The sequence below is a fragment of the Mercenaria mercenaria genome, chromosome 12 (genome assembly GCF_021730395.1).
Source record: "Mercenaria mercenaria strain notata chromosome 12, MADL_Memer_1, whole genome shotgun sequence".
Classification (NCBI taxonomy): domain Eukaryota; kingdom Metazoa; phylum Mollusca; class Bivalvia; order Venerida; family Veneridae; genus Mercenaria; species Mercenaria mercenaria.
The window spans coordinates 30832788-30859409 of record NC_069372.1 but is presented as its reverse complement, the minus strand read 5'-3'; the positions used below and the strand labels follow the sequence as shown (position 1 = coordinate 30859409).

Here is a 26622-nt window from a genome sequence, read left to right as displayed (position 1 = left end):
AATACAAATTATCCTAGATTTTAAATAGACAAACATTCTGACAAAGCCTCATGAAGATCAGGTACCTTTTGAGTGTTAACAATGTCTTTCTATGATTTGACGTAGTGATCTAGTTTTTGACCTAGATAATCCAGTTTTATAATCCAGTTTTGAACCTGACATAGATTTCATAGACAAACTTTCAGGCAATGTTTTAAGAAGATCAAGTAGAAAATGTGGCCTGTAGAGCATTAACAAGGTTTTTCTATGATTTGACCAAGCTACCTAGTTTAAGATCTCAGGTAACCAAGTTTTGAACTTGACCTACATTTCAAAGAAACAAACAAACTGACAATACTTTTATGAAGATCACATAGAAATATGGTCTCTAGAGTGTCAGCAAAGCTTTTCTATGATTTGACCTACTGACTGATCTTTTTTCTGACCTTGGGTAACACCAGTTTTAAACTTAACCTAGATTTCATAGAGACAAACATTCTGACAAAGTTTTTTTGAAGATCAAGTAGAAAATGTGGCCTCAACAAGGTCTGTTTAACCTAATAATAAGGTTTTCCTATGATCTGCCCTAGTGACCTTGTTTAAGAACTAGCTTTTTGACAGTTTTGAGAAACAATGTTTAAGGATTTGAGTGTCAATGACTGTACACTACTTACAGCCTTGTTGAACTAAAATTTAGCCTGTTTATGTTTGTTCTACAAGGTCACAAATTCACCATCATACAGAGGTCATAGAGACATACCTAATGGCACTAAAACCTCAGTTTTGCCAAAAATGGAAATAAGGCGATGAAGTAAAAAATGTGGCCTCTATAAAGTGTCAACAAGTATTTTCTATGATTTGACCTACTGACCTAGTTTTGGATCCCAGATGACCTGGTAACAACTCTTTGGAGGTTTTATTGAGGGTAACATTCTGACCAAGTTTCATTACGATTAGGCCAAAATAAAGTGTTAACAGTCAAACTTTTGATGAAGGACATCGCATGACGGCAGATGCTGGACACAGTGATTACAAATAGCTCACCTGAGCACAGTGCTCAGTGAGGTAAATATATATGGTCATTGTCTGATAGCCTGTAAGCCATAACAAGAGGGCCAAGATGGCCCTAGGTTGCTCACCTGAGATAGGTCATATCAGTGTAAACATGTCTGACCTAGTGATTTCATGGAAACAAATATTCTGGCCAATTTTCATTAGGACTGGACCAAAAATGTGGTCTCTTGAGTTTAAACAAGTATTTTCTTTGATATGACCTGTGACCTAGTTTTTGACCCCAGTATCCCAAATTCAAACTTGACCTAGATTAGATTTCATCAAGGCAATCATTCCGACCAAATTTCATGAAGATCAATTGAAAAATACAGACTCTATCAGATACACAAGCACGGGGGAGGAACTGTTACACGAGACTCGGTTGTGGAGGATATCATGTTACAGATTTAGGATGCTTCTGTTACAGTATTCCTGGATAACGTTACAGCATTCGGAGGATAATAATAGCTGTCAGTATTTTGTTTGCCAAAGATGTGGTAAAGATTTATCTCTTTTTCCAAAAATAAATATTGTTTTTCTAGATCAGTGATATGCACGTCTGTTGAGACATGGCTTAACCTGCGAAACACAGTATATTGACGTCAGTCAAGCGTTTTATGAAAAAAAATTGAAATTTTGATAGAAAAATATCTAAAAGAAATTGATTAAAAGATATTCCAACCATATTTCATGCAAATTTGCATTTATTAAAACCCTCTTCAGGCATGGACTTATAAAACCAGGTAGAAAAATTACTTTTGATCTAATATTTCGTGGTTTTATAGAATATTGCAGTTTAGCAGGATATGTTACAGTTGTGGGGTGCTGCTTTTGAATGTGTTACAGATTTAGGATGATACTTTTTCCTTCTTCAGGGTTCTGTTGTTAGATGTAAATACTGCTTAACAACATTTATTTTGTCATTTGAGGCAGTCAGACATGTACTAGAGTTGCGTTGCTGTAACGACGTTTAAAAACACAGGAAAGTCCACCTAACGGGAGAAGATGTTGGTTGTGATATGTCAAGAATCACATATGATGAACAGTTGATGATACAAGTTATGCAGAGCAAATCTCCCATCCCTTTTCCATGCAAATTGACCGATCGTTTGAACAATCTCTAAATACATCGGTTGTTAAATGTTTTTCCATAACCGCTAAATAAATCACCAAAGATATCGCAGAGCGAAATCGAAAAATGTTTTAAGTGTGTATTTATTTATATTCACATAGATACATTACTTTTGTTCAAATCTAAAGAGAGTGAGTTACTATGTTTAGAAGTAAACTCCTAATTTTTGAACAACCCGATTTAATGTGCTCGTGGTCGCGTTTACGCAATGCATACAGTCCTGAAACATGCCTTCTAATGGCGCACAGTCCTGAAAAGCCCTTGACACCGTCATACACACAAGGACAAAGACGCATATACTTTTAGATGAAAATCCTGAAACATTATACATTTTAACTTTGAATTGCGTATAAAATCTTCTGTTAAATGATTTAGGCTCCTAATTATGACCAAACAGATTCAATACTTCAGATTAGCCTATTTGATTGTGCATGCTTGCCAAATCTTCATTGCGCAGATGCATATCTGCTTGTAGGCAGCTACGCGCCTGCAAGCAGACTATGATTCGATGGTTGTTCCAACAGTAAACACGTATACATGTTTAACAAAAAAAAAAGAATATTTTGTTATTTGAAATAAAGTTTTATTGCACATGTGCGAGTTGTCGTGAGAAAAGCCAATTAATTTCTTAAGTTTTCCATTACCGATTCCGAGAGGATATTTTCTTTTAAGCTTATTAGTAATCGAAATCATTGATAAAGACACGCATTGCCAAGCTCTTCTGAAGCTAGGACACATCATTTGCTAGCTTAATACATGTTGCATAAACAGGTACTATTTATGAAAGAACAGCTTAGTAAAGTGCGAACGACGATTCAATGCGAATTGGTGATTATAAGGATCTTACATGCCTGCCTGTGTAAGACGGGGTTTTCCCTACCCGAGGGACAGTGTGGAATGGAAAACCGAGCGTTAGCGAGGTTTTTTATCCATGATGTCCCGAGGGTAGGGAAAACAGCTGTCTTACACAGGCAGACATGTTAGATCATTTTTCTTGCCTATCATGTTCAAAATAGATCGTGGAGACAAATAGGTTTGGGTATTTCCTGACATTATTTATAAAGTTTATGACGTCACAATGGTACCATTACTATGTGATGTCACCTTAGTGCATGCTATTTTAGACAAGGTTTTTCCCTAGGGAAAGACAGGAATATCTATCCCCGGCGCGTGCTCGGATAAATGTATACTTTCCCCGCTAGGTAGGCAAGAATATGGTATCATATACATTAGATATAGAACACTGGCTTTCCATTGAAAATGTTTATATACTATCTTATTATATATAGCTGTTGAATCAGATTTAGAATTTCGAAATTAGAAAAAATGCACTTGGTATAATATATTTGTTATATCTTACAAAAAAATCCCTCATAATTCATAATATCTAAATTTTATTTGCTATCCTGGTATTGTATATTGTCAAAATGTATTCCAAAAAGTATCATCCTAAATCTGTAACACATCCAGAAGAAGCACCCCACAACTGTAACATTCTATAAAACCATGAAAAATTAGACCAACATTGATTTTTCTACCTGGTATTATAACTGCATGCCTAAAGAGGGTCTTTATCGATGCAAATGAGCATAAAATATGGTTGAAACATATTTTAATCAACTTCTTTTAGATAATTTTCTATCAAAATTTTGGATTTTGTCATTAAACGCTTGATAGACATCAATATACTGTGTTTCACGTGTTAAACCATGTCTCAGCAGACGTGCATACCAATGATCTAGAAAAACAGTTTTTACTTTTGCAAAAAAGAGATAAATATTTACTATTGTTTTGGCAAACAAAACACCGACAGTGATTTTTATCCTCCGAATGCTGTAACGTTATCCAGGAATACTGTAACAGTAGCATCCTAAATCTGTAACATGATATCCTCCACAACCGAGTCTCGTGTAACAGTTCCTCCCCCGTGACAAGGGTTTTCTTTGATTTGACCTAGTGACCTACTTTTTGACCCCAGATGACCCATATTCGAAATCGACCCAGATTTCATCATTCTGACCAAATTTTATGAAGATCAATTGAAAACTACAGCTTCTATCGCATACACAATGTTCTTCTTTGATTTGACCTAGTTTTTGACCCCAGATGACTCATATTTGAACTTAATCTAGAATTCATCAAGGCAATCATTCTGACCAAATTTTATGAAGATCAATTGAAAACTACAGCTTCTATCGCATACACAATGTTCTTCTTTGGTTTGACCTAGTGACCTGTTTTTGACCCCAGATGACCCATATTAGAACTTGACCTCGATTTCATCAAGGCAATCATTCTGATTTGATTTCAAGAAGATCAATTGAAAAATACAGCCTCTATCGCATACACAATGTTCTTCTTTGGTTTGACCTAGTGACCTAGTTTTTGACCCCAGATGACTCATATTCGAACTCAATCTAGAATTCATCAAGGCAATCATTCTGACCAAATTTTATGAAGATCAATTGAAAACTACAGCTTCTATCGCATACACAATGTTCTTCTTTGGTTTGACCTAGTGACCTGTTTTTGACCCCAGATGACCCATATTAGAACTTGACCTCGATTTCATCAAGGCAATCATTCTGATTTGATTTCAAGAAGATCAATTGAAAAATACAGCCTCTATCGCATACAAAGGTTTTTCTTTGATTTGACCTAGTGACCTACTTTTTGACCCCAGATCACCCATATTCGAATCTGACCTAGATTTCATCAAGGCAATTATTCTGATTTGATTTCATGAAGATCAATTGAAAAATACAGCCTCTATAGCATACACAAGGTTTTTCTTTAATTTAACCTAGTGACCTACTTTTTGACCCTAGATGACCCATATTTGAACTCGACCTAGATTTCATCATAGCATTCATTCTGATTTGATTTCATGAAGATCAAGTGAAAAATACAGCCTCTATCACTTACACAAGGTTTTTCTTTGATTTGACCTAGTGACCTACTTTTTGATCCCAGATGACCCATATTTTGGCTCAACCTAGATTGCATCAAGGCAATTATTCTGATCGAATTTCATGAAGATCAATTGAAAAATGCAGCCTCTATCACATACAAAAGGTTTTTCTTTGATTTTTCCTAGTGACCTAGTTTTTGAACCCAGATGACCCATATTCAAACTTGACCTAGAATTTATCAAGGCAATCATTCTGACTAAATTTCATGAAGATCAATTGAAAAACACAGCCTCTATCAAATGACAAACAGACAGACAGACAGACAGATGACAGACGCTGGACATCGAGCACTCACAATAACTCACCTGAGCATTGCTAAGGTGAGCTAAAAACAGACAAATCAAAGTATGATTCCTTACCAACACCAATTTCTGACATATGTTCCTCTAGTTTTGGGTAGAATGTATGATAAGGTGCCAGCTGTATAGAGTCATTGCCGCTGAGTATCACTGGGGGATTTGGCGTCAACAGATGTAATGTGCAGAGAGTACAAGAGCTGCAACAGACAAACAAAATGTTATCCCCCATCAAATGGATTAAAGGTTTTACCCTTGAAGAAGCATTATCTGCCTATAAAAAGCCCTTAAATGTAACTGAATTTCATTCTCTTTGAAAGCTACACATTCCTTACTAAATTACTGCTCGAAAACCATTTTTCTATTTTTTGGAGCAATGACCCTGACTCAACCTACCCAAAATGAAACGAAAACATTTTTTCTCTATAAAAGCTAACTATTTACCAGGTTTGGACTGCTTACCTCATTCCTAACTGAAGCTATAAAGAGAAAACCACTTTCCTATTTTTAGTAACAATGATCCTGACCTTGACCCAAGCAACCCAAAATACATCTAAAACCATGGTCTCCATGCAAGCTTCCTAAATTCCAAGTTTGATCCCAATACTTTATTCCTTACTGAAGTTATTAAGCGGAAACAATCGACAACAGTGACCAGAACGCATACCATATGGTCCGAGAGCTCACGGACTTTTATTGCAACAACTGAGGCCAAAAGAATTTTATACCTTTTTGGAAACAGTATTTCATATCCTCCATGAAAACCCATTTCTTAAGTGTCAAAGCCGTGTCTATCTATATTTTGTTCACTTATGTTTGTGATAGGGGACCTGATAGAGTAGGTAAAACTCAGTTGTAAAAATATTAGGGGGTAGGGTAAAATTTACGTCTACCAGGGTTTTCACTGTTTAATTCCAGTAACTATCTGATTGTCAGTAAAGGTATATATGTCAAACAATGACAGCAATGAACAAGAGGGCCATGAAGGCCCTGTATAGCTCACCTGACCTACTGACCTAAAGATCATCAAGATTAACATTCTGACCAAGTTTAATTAAGATATGGTTATAAATGTAGCCTCTAAAGAGTTAATTAACTTTTCCTTTGATCTGACTTGGTGACCTAGTTTTTGACCCCACATGACCCAGATTCGAACTTGACCTAAAGAACATCAAGATTAACATTCTGACTAAGATTCATGAAGATATAGTCACATTAAATGTGGCCTCTAGAGTGTTAACAAGCTTTTACTTTGATCTGAACTAGTGACCTAGTTTTTGACCCCACCTGACCCAGATTAGAAACTGACCTATAGATCATCAAGATTAACATTCTGACAAAGTTTCATTAAGATATGGTCATAAATGTGGCCTCTACAGTGTTAACTAGCTTTTCCTTTGATTTAACCTGGTGACCTAGTTTTTTATCCTAAATGACCCAGATTCAAACTGGACCTGGAAATCATCAAAATTAACATTCTGACCAAGATTCATGAAGATACAGTCATAAATGTGGCCTCTCCTTTCCTTTGATTTGACCTGGTGACCTAGTTTTTGACCCTAGATGACCCAATATCAAACTTGTCCAAGATTTTATTGAGGGTAAAATTCTGACCAAGTTTCATTAAGATTGGGCCAAAATTGTAACCTCTAGGGTGTTAACAAGCTTTTCCTTTGATTTGACCTGGTGACCTAGTTTTTGACCCCAGATGACCAATATTAAACTCATCCAAGATTTTATTAAGAATAACATTCTGACCGAGTTTCATTAAGATTGGGCCAAAATTGTGACTTCTAGAGTGTTAACAAGCTTCTCCTTTGATTTGACCTGGTGACCTAGTTTTTGATCCCAGATGACCCAATATCAAACTCATCCAAGATTTAATTGAGGGTAACATTCTGACAAAGTTTCATTAAGATTGGGTCAAAATTGTGACTTTTAGAGTATTAACAAGCTTCTCCTTTGATTTGACCTGGTGACCTAGTTTTTGATCCCAGATGACCCAATATCAAACTTGTCCAAGAGTTTATTGAGGGTAACATTCTGACAAAGTTTCATTATGATTGGGCCAAAATTGTGACCTCTAGAGTGTTAACAAGCTTTTCATTTTATTTGACCTGGTGACCTAGTTTTTGATCCGAGATGACCCAATATCGAACTCGTCCAAGATTTTATTGAGGGTAACATTCTGACCAAGTTTCGTAAAGATTAGGCCAAAATTGTGACCTCTAGAGTGTAAACAGTCAAATTGTTGACGACGGATGGACAGACGACGGACACAGGGCGATCACAAAAGCTCACCTTGAGCACTTTGTGCTCAGGTGAGCTAAAAATTCATCAAAAAGGAATGAAGGGCAAACCGAATATTCAAGGTCAAAGTTCAAATTTATGTAAAAATCACAAAAATTGGCATATTTGAAATTATTATTCTTAAAAAATATTTTGTTATCATAAGTCACTTATCTTTATTTATGTAATGTATATATATCAGCCAAAGTCAGAAATGCAAATCTTATTGCAAAATGTCAAGGTCAACGCTAATAATTGCAGGTCAAAGTTCATTTTCATGCAAAAATGTGAAAAATGTTACCTTTACTTTATCTAGCCTGTTTAATATTTCTTCACATTATTAGTCACTGAAGTTAATTTGTTTTAATGTTTGTATGTCAGGCAAAGTCAGCATTGCAGATGTAACCCCAAAACTGCCAAGGGTAAAGCTAATATCAAAGGTCAAAGGTCAAATTTGTGTGAAAAAATCGTAAAAATAGATTCCTGTTTGAAATATAACAGATTTGTTTTAATCATTATTAGGAATTGCTCCTGATTTATTTTAATGTATTTATGTCCCACAAAGCCGGTAATAAAGATATCGTATGAAATCAGACATTTTTAGTTCAAATGTGATATTAAGGGTCAAAGGTCATTTTTTTAGGTAAAAGAAGAAAAAAAATAGCTCTTTTAACTTTTCTCTTTGTTAATAATATCTTGTCGATATTAGTCAATAATTTCAGTTCATTTTAATGTATAAATGGTAGGCAATGTCTGGTATGCATATATAATTTCAAAACATTCACGGTCAACCATAATATCAAAGGTCAAAAAAGTGAGTAAAATGTTGCAATAATATCACCTACTTGTAATAATTTTTATTGTTTAAAAGTATTTGTTTTATCATTTTAGTAACTGATCATTGTTCCATTTTACTTTATATGTTAGACAATGTCATGGAAGAAAAAAAGGTCAGGGGTCATTTTTGTGTAAAAGATCAAAATGTAGCATACTTACTCATTACTTTGTTCAACAAGAGGGCTATGAAGGCCCTGTATCGCTCACCTGACCTAAAGATCATCAAGATTAATATTCTGACCAGGTTTCATTAAGATATGGTCATAAATGTGGCCTCTAAAGAGTTAACTAGCTTTTCCTTTGATTTGACCAGTGACCAGTTTGACCCAATACCATCGATTTGACTAAGACCAATTAACATCTGACTAATTCATAAGAATTCTATGGCCTCTAATGTAACATTCCTTTGATTGACCAGAACCTGTTTGACCCTAAGAACAATCATATGACTATAATCTCAGACAACTTCTGACCAAGTTTCATTAAGATAAGTCATAAATGTGGCCTCTACATGTTAAACAAGCTTTTCCTTTGATTTTTGGACCATTACTACCACATGACCCAGATTCATTGGACTTGAACCTCAATTAACATTCGATTAATTCATAGATATGTCATAATGTGCCCTATTGATTGACTGGGCTATTTGACCTCTAAGACCCATATCGACCATCCAGATTTATGAGTAACATTGACAAAGGTTCATTAAGATTGGCCAAAATGTGACCTCTAATGTTAAAAGCTTTTCCTTTGATTTGACCTGGTGACCTATTTTTGACCCAGATGACCCAATATCAAACTGTCCTAGAATTTTCGAGAGTAACATTCTGACTAAGTTTCATTAAATGGTCAAATTGTGACTTCTAGAATGTTACAAGCTTTTCCTATGATTTGACCTGGTGACCTAGTTTTTGACCCCAGATGACCTTATATCAAACTCATCCAAGATTTTATTGAGAGTAACATTCTGACTAAGTTTCATTAAGATTGGGCCAAAATTGTGACCTCTAGAGTGTTAACAAGCTTTTCCTTTGATTTGACCTGGTGACCTAGTGTTTGACCCCAGATGACCAAATATTAAACTCGTACAAAATTTCATAGAGAGTAACATTCTGACCAAGTTTCCTTTAGACTGCCTCTAGAGTGTTAACAAGCTTTTCCTTTGATTTGACCTGGTGACCTAGTTTTTGACCCCACATGACTCAATATTGAACTCGTCCAAGATTTTATTAAGGGTAACATTCTGACCAAGTTTCATTAAGATTCGGCCAAAATTGTGACCTCTAGAGTGTAACAAGTTTATCTATTGATGACTAGATGACTGGTTGACCGATGACACATTGGACTCGTACAAAAGTTCTAAGTAACTTCTGACCTTTCTTGCTGCTCAGTAGAGCTGAAAACTTAGTTTGTTGTTTGACTAACTTCTTTGTAGCACATGTATTCAAAGTATAACTCGTCCAAGATTTTATTAAGGGTAACATTCTGACCAAGTTTCATTAAGATTCGGCCAAAATTGTGACCTCTAGAGTGCTAACAGTTAAATTATTGACGACTAACGATGGATGGACGACGATGGACACAGGGCGATCACAAAAGCTCACCTTTGAGCACTTTGTGCTCAGGTGAGCTAAAAATAGGTTGTTGTTATAATTCGTTGTTAGCAATTTATTTCAAAGTATAAATGTAAAGCAATGTCAGCAATGCAGGTCTAATCCCAATGAGTCAAAGCCAAACCTATTATCAAAGGTCAAGGGTCAAATTTGTGTGAAAATTTGCAAAAACAGCCTTTTTGCAATGGTTTTAATTTATTTTTTTAGAGTATTTTTGCCAAAACTTATAACTGATCATTATTCATTTTAAAGTATATATAACAAATGATATCATTCTTCCTTAACCCTTAGCCTGAAGTGGTAAGTGTATTTGCCTTTGCGACCAGTGCAGACCAAGATCAACCTGCAGGCTGATCATGGTCTGCACTGTTCGTTATTCAGTCAGTAAATTTTCAGTGAACACCCCTTTGAATTGTAAGTGATGCTGTCCAAATTGAATGAATGACCAGTCCATTTTAGAAATTTAGCAGGGTAAGGGTTAATAATGAAAAATTAGTCATGGTCAAACCTAACATTAAGGGTCAAAGAAGTGGGTCTTCAAGAAACTCGCCATTATGAAAAAAAAAAACTGGCTGGAACAAGTTTGAGAGCAAATGAAAAGATTCTACGGCAAGTCTGCACAGACACCGTACGGCCCATAACAGAGTACGCATCCAGAGCAAAGAAAACAACAATAAAAGAAATGGAAAAGACATCCAACCCTGAGCCATTAGAGACAAGACGAGAGTACAAAGCCCTTGTGCAGGCAGAGAAGGCAAAGAGACTACCATCACACCAACTCCACTCAGAACTCGAGAACAGAACCAAGAACAGACTGAAACGACAGTCTCAACCATATCTTCAAAGAACTGCAAAAAGGGAAAGCAGCAGCACTGGACAGAGGCAGAGCCGCTTGTGCCCGATAAATGGGTTCCTAGACAATGTGCTCCCAAGATCAGACTGGAGGTGCCAGGAGAAGAAAGGGGAAAACAACATGAGGCTCACCAACAACCTCTTAATCTAGAAATTATCAATGACCGCTATCCAGCACACTCTGTTTCCAAGCATATACCGATGGATCAGTGGAAAAAGCAGTTCAGAATGCTGGGAGTGGTGCCTACATCAAATTTCCAGACAGTCCTATTCTCACACTCTCTCATCCAGTCGACCAGAGATGCTCCAACTTCAGAGCTGAGATGCATGCCCCTCACATCAGCCACACTACAACTGTATGAGTGAGGAGAAAAGGGACAAAATCTCGTTTTTTTCCTAACAGACTCCAAGTCAGTTCTTTAGGCTCTCTCAGCAGGTCCATCAGACATCTTAATGAGACATCTGCTGGAAAACATCAATCTCCTGTCTGAGAACAATCATGTAGCATTTCAATACATTCCTGCACATGTGGGCATAGCCGGAAATGAAGCTGCGGACAAACTTGCAAAGGAAGCAACCAAGCAAATACAGCCCCAACCTCCAACTTCATACAGAGAAGCTAGCTCAGACTCTGCTGAAGAACAGCTTTGCGTCAGACTGGAAGAACACTGGAGGCTACCTGCCCAATTGTGACAGTCTACACAAGCTAATCAGGCACAGTCAAACAACTATCCTACGTCTGTGCATTGGAGACATTGGCCTGAGAAAACATATCAAGAAGCTGGGTGTTGCAGAGACAGTTAAATGTCAGTGCGGATCAGAGGAACAAACACCATTCCACATTCTGCAGAGCTGTTCCTATCTGGAAGAAGCACGCCAGAAAGTTTGGCCCACAGACATCCAATTTGAGACCAATCTGTGGGGAGATGCCAGCGACCTGCAGAATACAGTGCAGTTCATTGCCGCACCTAATCTTAAGATATAAAACGGCCATAAGAAGATGAAACGCAGTAAGTAAGTAAGTAAAGGTTAACATAACAAGAGGACCATGATGGTCCTGAATTGCTCACCTCTTCCCACATGACCCAGTTTTGAGTATGACGTCGTTTTTTCTATTATTTGACATAGTGACCTAGTTTTTGAGCTCATGTGACCCAGTTTTGAACTTGACCTAGATATTATCAAGATAAAAATTCTGACCAATTTTCAAGAAGATCCATTGAAAAATATGGTCTCTAGAGAGGTCACAAGGTTTTCCTATTATTTGACCTATTGACCTAGTTTTCAAAGGTACGTGACCCTGTTTTGCACTTTACCTAGATATCATCAAGGTGAACATTCTCACTAATTTTCATGAAGATCTCATGAAAAATTTGGCCTCCAGAGAGGTCACAAGGTTTTTCTATTTTTATACCTACTGGCCTAGTTTTTGACCACACATGACCCAGTTTCGAAACTGACCTAGATATCATCAAGGTGAACATTCAGATCAATTTTCATGAAGATCCATTGAAAAATATGGCCTCTAGAGAGGTCAAAAGATTTTAATAATTTTAGACCTACTGACCTAGTTTTTGACCGCAGTTGATCCAGTTTCAAACTTGACCTAGATATCATCAAGATGAACATTCAGACCAACTTTCATACAGATCCCATGAAAAGTATGGCCTCTAGAGAGGTCACAAGGTTTTTTATTATTTGACCTACTGACCTAGTTTTTTAAGGCACGTGACCCAGTTTCAAACTTGACCTAGATATCATCAAGGTGAACATTCTCACCAATTTTTATGGAGATCCATTCACAAGTATGGCCTCTAGAGAGGTCACAAGGTTTTTCTATTTTAAGACCTACTGACCTAGTTTTTGACCGCACATGACCTTGTTTCGAACTTGACCTAGATATCATCAAGATGAACATTCAGACCAACTTTCATACAGATCCCATGAAAAAGATGGCCTTGAGAGAGGTCACAAGGTTTTTCTATTATTTGACCTACTGACCTAGTTTTTGATGGCACGTAACCCACTTTCGAATCTGACCTAGATATCATCAAGATGAACATTCAGACCAACTTTCATACAGATCCCATGAAAAATATGGCCTCTAGAGAGGTCACAAGGTTTTTGTATTATTTGACCTACTGACCTAGTTTTTGATAGCACGTGACCCACTTTCGAACTTGACCTAGATATCATCAAGGTGAACATTCTGACCAATTTTCATGAAGATCTCATGAAATATATGGCCTCTAGAGAGGTCACAAGGTTTTTCTATTTTTAGACCTACTGACCTAGTTTTTGACCGCACGTGACCCAGTTTCGAACTTGACCTAGATGTCATCAAGATGAACATTCAGACCAACTTTCATACAGATCCCATGAAAAATGTGGCCTTTAGAGAGGTCACAAGGTTTTTCTATTATTTGACCTACTGACCTAGTTTTTGATGGCACGTGACCAAGTTTCAAACTTGACCTAGATATCATCAAGGTGAACATTCTGACCAATTTTCATGAAGATCTTGTGAAATATATGGCCTCTATAGAGGTCACAAGGTTTTTCTATTTTTAGACCTACTGACCTAGTTTTTGAAGGCACGTGACCCAGTTTCAAACTTGACCTAGATATCATCAAGATGAACATTCTGACCAACTTTCATAAAGATCCCATGAACAAGAGGACCATGATAATCCCGAATCGCTCACCTCTTCCCACATGACCCAGTTTTGAGTATGACGTCGTTTTTTCTATTATTTGACATAGTGACCTAGTTTTTGAGCTCATGTGACCCAGTTTTGAACTTGACCTAGATATTATCAAGATAAAAATTCTGACCAATTTTCATGAAGATCCATTGAAAAATATAGTCTCTAGGTTTTTCTATTATTTGACCTATTGACCTAGTTTTCGAAGGTAAGCGACCCTGTTTAGATCTCATGAAAAATATGACCTCTAGAGAGGTCACAAGGTTTTTCTATTTTTATACCTACTGGCCTAGTTTTTGACCGAACATGACCCAGTTTCAAAACTGACCTAGATATCATCAAGGTGAACATTCAGATCAATTTTCATGAAGATCCATTGAAAAATATGGCCTCTAGAGAGGTCAAAAGACTTTAATAATTTAGACCTACTGACCTAGTTTTTTACCGCAGTTGACTCAGTTTCAAACTTGACCTAGATATCATCAAGATGAACATTCAGACCAACTTTCATACAGATCCCATGAAAAGTATGGCCTCTAGAGAGGTCACAAGGTTTTTTATTATTTGACCTACTGACCTAGTTTTTTATGGCACGTGACCCAGTTTCAAACTTGACCTAGATATCACCAATGTGAACGTTCTGACCAATTTTTATGGAGATCCATTCACAAGTATGGCCTCTAGAGAGGTCACAAGGTTTTTCTATTTTTAGACCTACTGACCTAGTTTTTGACCGCACATGACCCTGTTTCGAACTTGACCTAGATATCATCAAAATGAACATTCAGACCAATTTTCATACAGATCCAATGAAAAATATGGCCTTTAGAGAGGTCACAAGGTTTTTCTATTATTTGACCTACTGACCTAGTTTTTGATGGCACGTGACCCACTTTCGAACTTGACCTAGATATCATCAAGATGAACATTCAGATTAACTTTCATACAGATCCCATGAAAAGTATGGCCTCTAGAGTGGTCACAAGGTTTTTCTATTATTTGACCTACTGACCTAGTTTTTGATGGCATGTGACCCACTTTCGAACTTGACCTAGATATCATCAAGGTGAACGTTCTGACCAATTTTCATGAAGATGTCATGAAATATATGGCCTCTAGAGAGGTCACAAGGTTTTTCTATTTTTAGACCTACTGACCTAGTTTTTGACAGCACATGACCCAGTTTTGAACTTGACCTAGATATCATCAAGATGAACATTCAGACCAACTTTCATACAGATCCCATGAAAAATATGGCCTTTAGAGAGGTCACAAGGTTTTTCTATTATTTGACCTACTGACCTAGTTTTTGATGGCACGTGACCGAGTTTCGAACTTGGCCTAGATATCATCAAGGTGAACGTTCTGACAAATTTTCATGGAGATCTTTTGAAATATATAGCCTCTAGAGAGGTCACAAGGTTTTTCTATTTTTAGACCTACTGACCTAGTTTTTGAAGGCATGTGACCCAGTTTCGAACTTGACCTAGATATCATCAAGATGAACATTCTGACCAACTTTCATAAAGATCCCATGAAAAATGTGACCTCTAGAGTGGTCACAAGGTTTTTCCATTTTTAGACCTACTGACCTAGTTGTTGACTGCACGTGACCCAGTTTCGAACTTGACCTAGATATCATCAAGATGAACATTCTGACCAACTTTCATGAAGATCCCATGAAAAATGTGACATCTAGAGTAGTCACAAGGTTTTTCTATTTTTAGACCTACTGACCTAGATTTTGACCGCACGTGACCCAGTTTCAAACTTGACCTAGATATCATCAAGATGAACATTCTGACCAACTTTCATAAAGATCCCATGAAAAATGTGACCTCTAGAGTGGTCACAAGCAAAAGTTTACGGACGGACGGACGCACAGACGGCGGACACTGCGCGATCACAAAAGCTCACCTTGTCACTTTGTGACAGGTGAGCTAAAAATGTGACCTCTAGAGTGGTCACAAGGTTTTTCTATTTTTAGATCTACTGACCTAGTTTTTGAAGGCACGTGACCCAGTTTCGAACTTGACCTAGATATCATCAAGATGAACATTCTGACCAACTTTCATAAAGATCCCATGAAAAATGTGACCTCTAGAGTGGTCACAAGCAAAAGTTTACGGACGGACGGACGGACGCCGGATACCGCACGATCACAAAAGCTCACCTTGTCACTTTGTGACAGGTGAGCTAAAAATGAATTAACATCAAGTTATAATGAAAAGATATTTCTGAACAAAGAAATAAAATAACAGTGCAATCTTTTGAATTTTTACCCGAAAATGAATTTGAACTTTTAACATCAGGGCTGATCTAGACTTATGTCTGATGATATCTTCTTTGTAGACCCATATATATATATATGAAACTTCAAGATACTATTAATGACAAACTATCTTTTAACAATGAAAACTATTGCAAAAATACTATTTTTGCGATCTTTCACACAAATTTGACCTTTTACCTTTGATATAAGCTTTACCAATCACTGTTTTTGAATAAGATCTGCATTGCTGACATTGCCTTACAAATATACATAAGAATTATTTTCAAAAAAAAAAAAAAAATGACAAGATAATTTTTAACGAAGAAAAAAATAAATATGTTGTATTTTGAATTTTTTACATGAAAATGACCTTTGACCTTTAATGTCAGGTTTGACCTTGACCAATTTTTCATTGTTATTTCAACAGTGATATTGTCTGTTATATCAAAGAGCTATAAAAATAAATAGATCAGCAAATTGAAAGGCATATTGAGCAAATCTCGCCAACATCCCGTGATAACTGAATGAGATCTCGTTTACCGGAAGTGACACTTTCTCTACGCGCCATTTTGTATGAGAAAGCAATTATTCATCAGTAAATTAATTATCACTATATGACCACGCTTCTTTTGATCGCAAGAAACGTATACTTTGTGTCTTAAGACTATTTCACATTAAACTAATGTTGTCTTAGAAGTTAACATGTATTTTAAATGTAGTTTTAAAGGTATAGATTGTAACTCCATGCTCGCCGATGTTTGCTTTTTACTAAGATAACGCCGATTCACGCTCAGACACAAGATCGCGCGAGATTACAGCCAGTTGCCATTCTGTGTATTTTATACTTCTTTGGTTATACAGTCGCCATTGTATTAAGAGACCACCCAAGGGACTGCTAAGAAGTGGTCTCTTAATGGAATGGTCTCTTAATGAATTTCAGTCAGATGAAACGAAAAGTTATTTTAACTGTTAATGTAACTGTATTTGTTATGAACATACATGTATGATTTCAAAATCTGTTTTAACATGGTCGTGAAGTCAAAAAAAAACATGAAAATTATAGCTGGATTGTTTGTCAGTTCGACTGATACAAAGGTTGAATGCATTCAGTCACGTGCAAAACGTACTCGCTAATTACACAGGCCAAGAAATGCCCGGTACAATTTGGTACCCGGTTGCTTAATAGATACTTTTGTCGAATATTTTACCTGTCGGGACTACATTAATGTGGTCGCTAGTCGTTTAATAAAAACGTCGTTTAATGGAACGAATTTATGTACTGAAAACGTTCGGGAGGGATTTTGACCGGTCGTTTAATACAAAAATCGCTTAATAGAGGTGGTCGCAAGTACGATGTCGACTGTATATACGTTAAAATGAATAATGATCAGTTTCACTAGTAGTGACAAAAATACCCTAAAACAATAAAGAAAAATCATTGCAAAAATGCTGTTTTTTTGCGAATTTTTACACAAATTTGACCTTTGATAATAGGTTTGCTTTTGACTTACTCGGATATGCTGACCTTGCTTTTTTTAACCTTTGACATTATGGTGGACCTTGAATGTTTTGAAATTATAAGTGCATACCAGACATCGCCTAACATTTCTACATTAAAATGAACTGATACCATTGACTAATATCGACAAGATATTATCAACAAAGAGAAAAGTTAAAGACCAATTTTCTTCATTCTTTCACTTGAAAATGACCTTTGACCCTTAATATCACATTTTAACTTGACTCATTCCAGACTATATTTTTATTACTGACATTGTGGGACATAAAAAAGGTAACTGTTACTTTATAAACAGGAAGCTATTCATGCGATTTTTCACACAAATATGACCTTTGACCTTTGATATTAGCTTTACCCTTGGCAGTTTTGGGATTACATCTGCACTGCTGACTTTGCCTGACATACAAGCATTAAAAGGAATTAACTTCAGTGACTAATAATGTGAAGACATATTATATAGATTAGAAAAAGTAAAGGTAACATTTTTGAATGAAAATAAAATTTGACCTTCAATTATTAAGGTTGACCTTGACTTTTTGTAATAATATTTGTATTTCTGATTTTGGCTGATATACATATATTACATAAATAAAGATGAGTGACTTATGATAACAAAATATGAGCTACATGTTTCAAATGTCAAACTGACGCTTTTTAGAAATTTTTTGGAAGATTTTCCGATGTACAATCAAGTAAGCCCTGGGGCAGGGCCAATTTTACCCCCGGGGGTCATGATTTGAACAAAATTTGTAGAAGTCTACTAGGCAATGTTACATATCAAATATCTAAGATCTAGGCCTTCTGGTTTATTTTTAGCAAATTTATGAAGATTTCCCTATGTACAATCAAGTAACCCCAGGGGCGGGGTCGATTTGTCGATTTGGGGGGGGGGGGGGGGGGGGGGGGGGGGTGTCAAAAGTTGAACAACTTTTGTAGAGGTCCACTAGGCAATGCTACATGTCAAATATCTAAGCTCTAGGCCTTCTGGGTTTTTTTTTTTTTTAGAAAATTTTGAAGATTTTTCTATTTACAATCAAGTAACCCCTTGGGGCGGGGTCAATTTGACCCTGGGGGGTCATGATTTGAACTAATTTTGTAGAAGTCTACGAGGCAATGCCACATGTCAAATATCTAAGATCTAGGCCTTCTGGTTTATTTTTAGAAAAATCTTGAAGATTTTCCTATGTAAAATCAAGTGACCCCTGGGGCGGGGTCAATTTCGACCCCAGGGGTCATGATTTGAACAAAATTTTGTAGAGGTCCACTAGGCAATGCTACATGTCAAATATCTAAGCTCTAGGCCTTCTGGTTTATGTTTAGAAAATTTTGAAGATTTTTCTATGTACAATTAAGAAACCCCATAGGGCGGGGTCAATTTGACCCCAGGGGTCATGATTTGAATAAATTTTGTAGAGGTCCACTAGGTAATGCTACACGTGAAATATCTAAGCTCTAGGCCTTCTGGTTTATTTTTAGAAATTTTTTGAAGATTTTCCTATGTAAAATCAAGTGACCCCTGGGGTGGGGTCAATTTTGACCCCGGGGGTCATGATTTGAACAAATTTTGTAGAGGTCCACTAGGCAATGCTACATGTCAAATATCTTAAGCTCTAGGCCTTCTGGTTTATTTTGAGAAATTTTTTGAAGATTTTCCTATGTAAAATCAAGTGACCCCTGGGGCGGGGTCAATTTTGACCCCGGGGTCATGATTTGAACAATTTTAGTAGAGGTCCATTAGGCAATGCTACATGTCAAATATCTAAGCTCTAGGTCTTCTGGTTTTTGAGAAGAAGATTTTTTAAGATTTTCCTATGTAAAATCAAGTGACTCCTGGGGCGGGGTCAATTTTGACCCCAGGGTCTTGATTTGAACAAACTTGGTAGAGGTCCACTAGGCAATGCTTCAAACCAAATATCTAAGCCCTAGGGATTCTGGTTTTTGAGAAGAAGATTTTTAAAGTTTTTCCTTTCGGTTGCCATGGCAACCAGAGTTCTGCATGGAATTCAATTCTTTGAATAATTTTTGTAGAGCTTCACCCAAGGAACATTCCTGTGAAGTTTGGATGAAATTGGCATAGTGGTTTATGAGGAGATGTCATTTAAAGTAAAAGTTTACGGATGGATGCCGGACACCAGACGCCGGACGGTGACTGATCCTAATAGCTCACCCTGAGCCTTTGGCTCTGGTGAGCTAAAAATCATAGATATTATGATACTTATTAAAGATCGAGTATTATCTCCAACCGAGATCAAACAACAAAACTGACACGAGGTTCACGCTAATTACCGATAATTACTGGCCATTTAATAAACAGCAGACTGTGTTCTAAATTACATTTTCTCTCCCTTTTTATTCTGATTTCCAGTTTGCAGACCTCTCTAATTGTTGTTTTTGTGCTTCAGTCGGTCTGACATCGTCTCTTAATTGTTTTAATTACCGTAACTCAGCATACATGCCTCGGGCAAATACACAGCACCTGTGTGAAGCTCCGAGTGTCATATCTGCATATCGTGTGACAGTTTTTTCCGGACGTCTCCTATTTTGACAAATGTTTGGCGGGTAATTCAAAGGGGCGGTGCTGAAAGGGCAGAAGGGCGCTGAAAAAAGAAAAATGGACGGTGATTCGAGCAGAAGGGCGGCGTTAAAACGGCAGGGCGCGGACGTACGAAATGGTCGTTAACAATTTTATTTTCGCTTGTATTCACTCTTGACTATTGGCGGGGAAAATGAAAATAAAATTAGCAAAAATCACTTTTATTTTTATTTAAAAATCGAAAAAATCGGGTCGGCGCTCCCGAGAACCAGAAAATTAAACAAGAGGGTCATGATGACCCTGGATCGCTCACCTGAGTAATACCAGCTACATGTTTCAAATGTCAAACTGATGATAAAGTATTAAGAAAGTCAGTAGGTCACATTCATGGTCAATGAAATTCAGTTTTACGATTTGTGTGCAAAACTGTATATCATCAAAATTTCAAGGCAATATCTTAAAAAACAAGAAAGTAGGTCAGTAGGTCAAGGTCACAGTCAAGTGACATCATATTACTTGGGGTCATCAGGTAATTATAATTAAATAGTCCTGGAAATAGGATCAGATGATTTTTTAAGCATTTTTCCTATATAACTCACATAATAATTAAGTGACCCCAGGGGCCTCTTTTAACCCCAGGGGCATAATTTGAATAATTTTGGTAGAGGACTACTAGACAATGCATTATACCAAATATCAAAAGCCTAGGTTGTATGGTTTCTGACAAGAAGATTTTTGAAGCTTTTTCTTATATAAGTCTATATAAAACTTGGGACCCCCAGGGCAGGGCCTCTTTTCATCCCAGGGGTATAATTTGAACAATTTTGGTTAAGGACCATAAGACAATGCTACAAACCAAATATCAAAGGTCTAAGTGTTGTGGTTTCAGACAAGAAGATTTTTAAACTTTTTTTCCAATATAAGTCTATGTAAAACTTGTGACCCCCGGGATGGGGCCATATTTGACCCTAGGGGGTTTAAGTTTGAAACTCATGAGAATTGGTCAGAATGTTTGTATTGATGACCTCTAGGTTAAGTTTGAATCTGGGTCATTTAGCCCCAGGCCCTGTGGTTTTGGACAAGAAGATTTTTTAAAGTTTTTTTCAAATACAAGTCTTTATAAACCATGTAAACCCCTGGGCGGGGCTATATTTGACCCTAGGAAGATCATTTGAACAATCTTGGTAGAGGCCCACTAGATGATGCTACATACCAAATATCAAAGCCCTAGGCCCTGTGGTTTTGTACAAGAAGATTTTCAAAGTTTTCCCTATGTAAGTCTATATAAACCATGTGACCCCTGGGGCGGGGCCACATTTGAGCCTAGGGGGATAATTTGAACAATCTTGGTAGAAGACCACTAGATGATGCTACATACTAAATATCAAAGCCCTAGGCCATGTGGTTTTGTACAAGAAGATTTTCAAATTTTTCCCTATATAAGTCTATATAAACCATGTGACCCCCGGGACGGGGCCATATTTGACCCTAGGGGGATAATTTGAATAATATTGGTAGTGGACCACTAGATGATGCTACACACCAGATATCAAAGTCCTAGGCCCTGTGGTTTTGGACAAGAAGATTTTTAAAGTTTTTCCTTTTGGTTGCCATGGCAACCAACCAGAGTTCTGCATGGAATTCGATTCTTTGAACAATTTTGAAAGCGGGCCACCCAAGGCTCATTTATGTGAAGTTTGGTGTAATTCTGCCCAGTGGTTTTCAAGAAGAAGATTTTTTTATGAAATGTTGACGGACGGTCGACGCACACCGCATGATGGACGCCGAACATTGAGCAGTCACAAAAATTCTGGCCCAATTTTGAGATTTTCCATGATCTGTTTGGAATTTCCATGATAAAATCTATTTTTTCGAAATTCCATGATATTTCCATGAAAGAGTGATTTTCCATGATATTTCCAGGTCTGTGCAAACCCTGACATAAAACTTAACCAGGCAAAGCCAACGCCAACGCAGATCAAGTGATGACAATAACTCATTTTAAAACAAAAAAATCAGATGAGCTAAAAATGGAGTATACCTTTCCATGAATAGAGTAATGAAGTTACATAAAAAAGCTATTAAAACATTTTTAACATTGCCCTGCTTGATGATTGCTAAAACAAAATAATATTTCAACACTTTTTTCTGACAGATACACAATTTATACTCAAACACATGCAGTTCTTATTTTAAATGTTATGTTGCTTAATATTATACTGGCCCAAAATGATTTTATGCAATAGTATGCATCATTAAAAACTTTCATACGGACCTGAACAAAAACCTTAAAAACAAATTTTAACAAGAGCTGTCCGTAAGACAGCGTGCTTCACTATTCGGCGAGTACAGTAAAATGAATTTATGTCTCAATAAGAAAACCTTTACTTTAAAAGGAAGATATACCAAGATATAAAAAGACCCTGCTACTCAGAGGGAAGTATGGAAGGGGTACTGATGATGATGATGGTAAAGATATATTTTGAGTTTCAAGTCATTATCTTATATAGTACCAAAGTTTGTCAAAAAATTTAAGTATGAAAGGGGTATAATTTGGTCAAAAATACAAATCAGGGTTATAGGGATTGTTACCACACATGCAGATGATGATGATAAAGATACATTTTAACCCTTTCCCACATCGATACGTTTATCACCGTATCTATCGATTACCAAACAGAAACGTATTGACCCGAGTCTATCGGTTCCCCGATAGAAACGTATTATACTGATTAACGGCCTTTGGAACAGAATCATTTTATCCCGTGTCTCATAATCAATCGCTTTATTTTCGTTCTTTTCCTAAAGAAACAAATTCCGGATGTTTACTAACTCCAAATATGGGATTTTGTCATCATTATTTACGTACAAGATCATGTGGTTACTATTTAAATTTATCGAGTACTTTGCAAAGAAAGACACTGGGGTTTTTTCCTACATGTGCACGACGCTACGTCATGGATTATTACTGAGAAAACTGCTTGCAACTGGCCAGTTCGCGGGCTTTCCTCGTTCTAAAAATAACAACCATTCAACATCAAAGTATTTTTAAATGTGTTAGGTCATGAAGGTCACGCGTGATACATGCAGATTTCCCCTAAAAAACAATTTGTGTATACGATGGCTTGGAATTTATGGCCTTACATAACGGGAAGTGTTAATCAAAACAGAAGGACCGCGGCTTTCAAATATTTTATGACACCCCAAGAGTTAATTGCAGCGGAAGTCACCCGTGATGTACTGACGTTTGATCATCAAAATATTACGTAATATTATCTTAAAAATATTTTAATTTTTAACACAAGAATATTGTAGTCGGTTACGAGTCTCAATCTCAGCGATCTTTTTGCACTTTCAGAAATTTTACGATCGGTTATTTTTGTAGTGTTATTCAGTTTGATGGTTGTTTTTTTATATAAATACTTACTGATTCCGATTCGGAAGATAAGTCTATTAACTATAAATCAAACTTTCAAACATCAAAATGAAATTGTATATGAATTTCAATGTGAAAGTAATCCAAAACAGAATTTTATGCCTAAAAATATATATTCCCGTACTTTAACACTTTATATCTTAGAACCTCAAAGAGAAACTACAATAAATTTTGTATCATCGGAAAGAGAATTTAAATTGCTATAAACTTTATATTGACAAAAATAATGTCAAACTTACAGAAAATATTAAAATAATGACATTTTTAACATAAGTGTGTGTAATCACAAAATAATGCCAACACCTCTGTTCAGATAAGACAGTCACCTTTATCAGCCATATACCGATTATTGATTATCACTTATCAGTGTTATGTAAAAGAGGTTACTTTGGCTTCTGTTCTGTGTGGTAAAGGGTTAAGTTTCAAGTCATTATCTTATATTGTACTAAAGTTATATCCAGAAAGCAAAGATTGCCAAAAAACTTCAAGTATGAAAGGGAACTTGACCTAAAGATCATCAAGATCAACATTCTGACCAAGTTTCATTATGGTATGGTCATAAATGTGGCCTCTTAACTTGCTTTTCCTTTGATTTGACCTGGTGACCTAGTTTTTGACCCCACCTAACCCAGATTTGACAGCTTGACCTAAAGATCATCAAGGTTAACATTCTGACCAAGTTTCATTAAGATATTGTAGTGCCCCAGATATTGTACTATACATGATATTTATTGTTACTTTAATGTATGGTATATGATACCCATTCAGAGTAGAAATTATGCTATGTTAGGTATTTTAATCTGTTTATTTTTTATCCGGATGGGTGTATCCGAATTTGTGAAGTCCACTTAGAGATCGATTTTTGCATAATGAACCAGGTAGCATTGTAATCTTTGGATCATTTCTGTAAGACTCTTTTACTACCTTCAGGTCATGATGTATTTAACTGCTTATCAGATGTATTTACCAAGAAATCTTGCTTTATTTACATATTTGCATTCAGTTCCAGGTTGTTATTAAGCGGTGTCAAGGTAACTTTCTCCTTGGCAACGATAGAAGGTCACCATTTTTGTTTTGAAGGCAAATAGACGAAAGATGAGCTACAAAAGGACTTATGCTGTAAGGATGTGATAGATTATCATAATTTCTAATGTATCAAGCTAAAGTCTAATTATTTTAGTGTAATTTTATCCTAAATTATTGTTGCCGACTCTGAATACTGGTTGCCAGTGCGCAAATTTTGTTTGTGTACATTTTTAGCCAATGACGTTGGCGTCTTGTACACATTTGTTTTTGGTGCATTTGTTGCATTTTTGCGTACCCGCACAAAAGGGGGGTCCCAGTTAGGTGTCTGCGCAAAATGTTTTATGATTTTATTAATATTTTGTGGTAATATACCTACATGTATTAAGTTTCATTAACAAGTGTTATTGTTACCAGTTTTTACTTACTTCTATAGATATTCATATTAAAGTGGGTGGGGTAATCTGACATGTGACCAGCCAGGAACACAATTTCTGTTATTCTTTTAAAAATAGTTCTATCTTTTTACCTGAAACTTTCATGATAAAATAACTATGCAATGGGCATTCAAACAACATGTTGCATTTTAAATTGTACTGAATACTTTTTTAATCACAGAGCCACAAAGTGGTCTAATCAAATTTACTGATTTTCAATGGACGAACTTTACCAAAAAGCTAAAACATTTTTCATTAGTTGAGATATTAAGGTGTTATTTTCAGCAGATATTGTAAACTAAATAAACATTAAAATGACAGTATATCAGTATATTCTGATTAATATTGGTAGAGTGGTACACTCTCAAACTGGGAAAAAGTGGGTGGGGTAAATAAATATTCGAAGCAACACTACAAAAATTGTGCAGTTGTTATGAAATGGCCTCAGATTGTCTATTACTATCTTAATTGTGCCACCATGAGTGGTGGGGGCATATAGATTTGCATTTGTCCGTGCGTCCGTCCGTCAATCCGTCCGTGTGTCCGTCCGAAGTTCGTGACGCGCTTAGATCAAAAAGTATTTGATATAAATTGATGAAACCTTGCAAGAGTCTTTATCATGATATGAACTTGCACACCTTCTATTTTTCGTCTGGCTCCGCCCCCTAATTTTAGAGTAACTGCCCCTGGAATAGTAAAAAAATGCACATTTTCACCTTGTGACACGCCCGGCTTCAAAAGTATTTGATATAAATTGATGAAATCTTGCATGAGTCTTTATAATGATATGAACTTGCACATTTTCTATTTTTCGTCTGGCCCCGCCACTATTTCTAGAGTTATGGCCCCTGAAATAGTAAAAATTACACATTTTCACCTAGTGACACGCCTAGCTCAAAAAGTATTTGATATAGATTCATGAAACCTTGCATTAGTCTTAATTATGATATGAACTTGCGCATCTTCTATCTTTAATCTGGGTCCGCGCCCTATTTCTAGAGTTTGGTCCCTGAAATAGTCAAAAATGCACATTTCACCTTGTGACATGCCTAGCTCAAAAAGTATTTGATATAAATTGATGAGTGTTTATCATGATATGAACTTGTGCATATACTATTTTTATCTGGGTTTGCCCCCTATTTCCAGAGTTATGGCCCCTGAAATAGTAACTGATAAATGCACATTTTTACCTAATTATGTGCCTTACTCAGAAGTATTCTCGGTGCCTTACTCAGAAGTATTTAAATGTAAATTCATAAAACCTAAATTGAGTCTTTATCATAATGTGACCTTTGCACACATGGCACTTCTTGATAATTTTAGCATTTATTACAGAGTTATGGCCTTTGAAATAGCTTAAATAGTGGATTTTTTGTTTGTGATGCTCATAAAGTATATGGTATAGAATAATGAATCGTTTTCATAGTTTTTTTGAGTCTATACCCCATTAAGACTGCAATCATTTGAACGATTTCCCCTTATTTGTGACAAATGTACCATGCGAGGGGTGGGGGGGTGGGGGTGGGGAGGGGGACACACCCTGTGTCCTACAGACACATTCTAGTTTTATTAAATACAGACTTGGTTGATAAATTTTAACAATTTTTTTTTTCACTTTAATAAGACTTTATACATGTGTGCCATGAAACAATCAATGCAGAAAATTTAATGTTA

At 36.3% G+C, this 26622-nt stretch overlaps 1 protein-coding gene across 1 annotated transcript in view; it reads right to left on the bottom strand.

Moving 5' to 3' along the window:
• The window catches only part of LOC123533207 (TBCC domain-containing protein 1-like), a 320801-nt gene that overhangs the window by 15390 nt on the left and 278789 nt on the right, over positions 1 to 26622 (bottom strand). The window contains exon 16 of the mRNA XM_053520503.1: positions 5496 to 5632. Within this exon, the coding sequence (XP_053376478.1) occupies positions 5496 to 5632 (137 nt within the window). The remainder of the gene's footprint in view (positions 1 to 5495; positions 5633 to 26622) is intronic.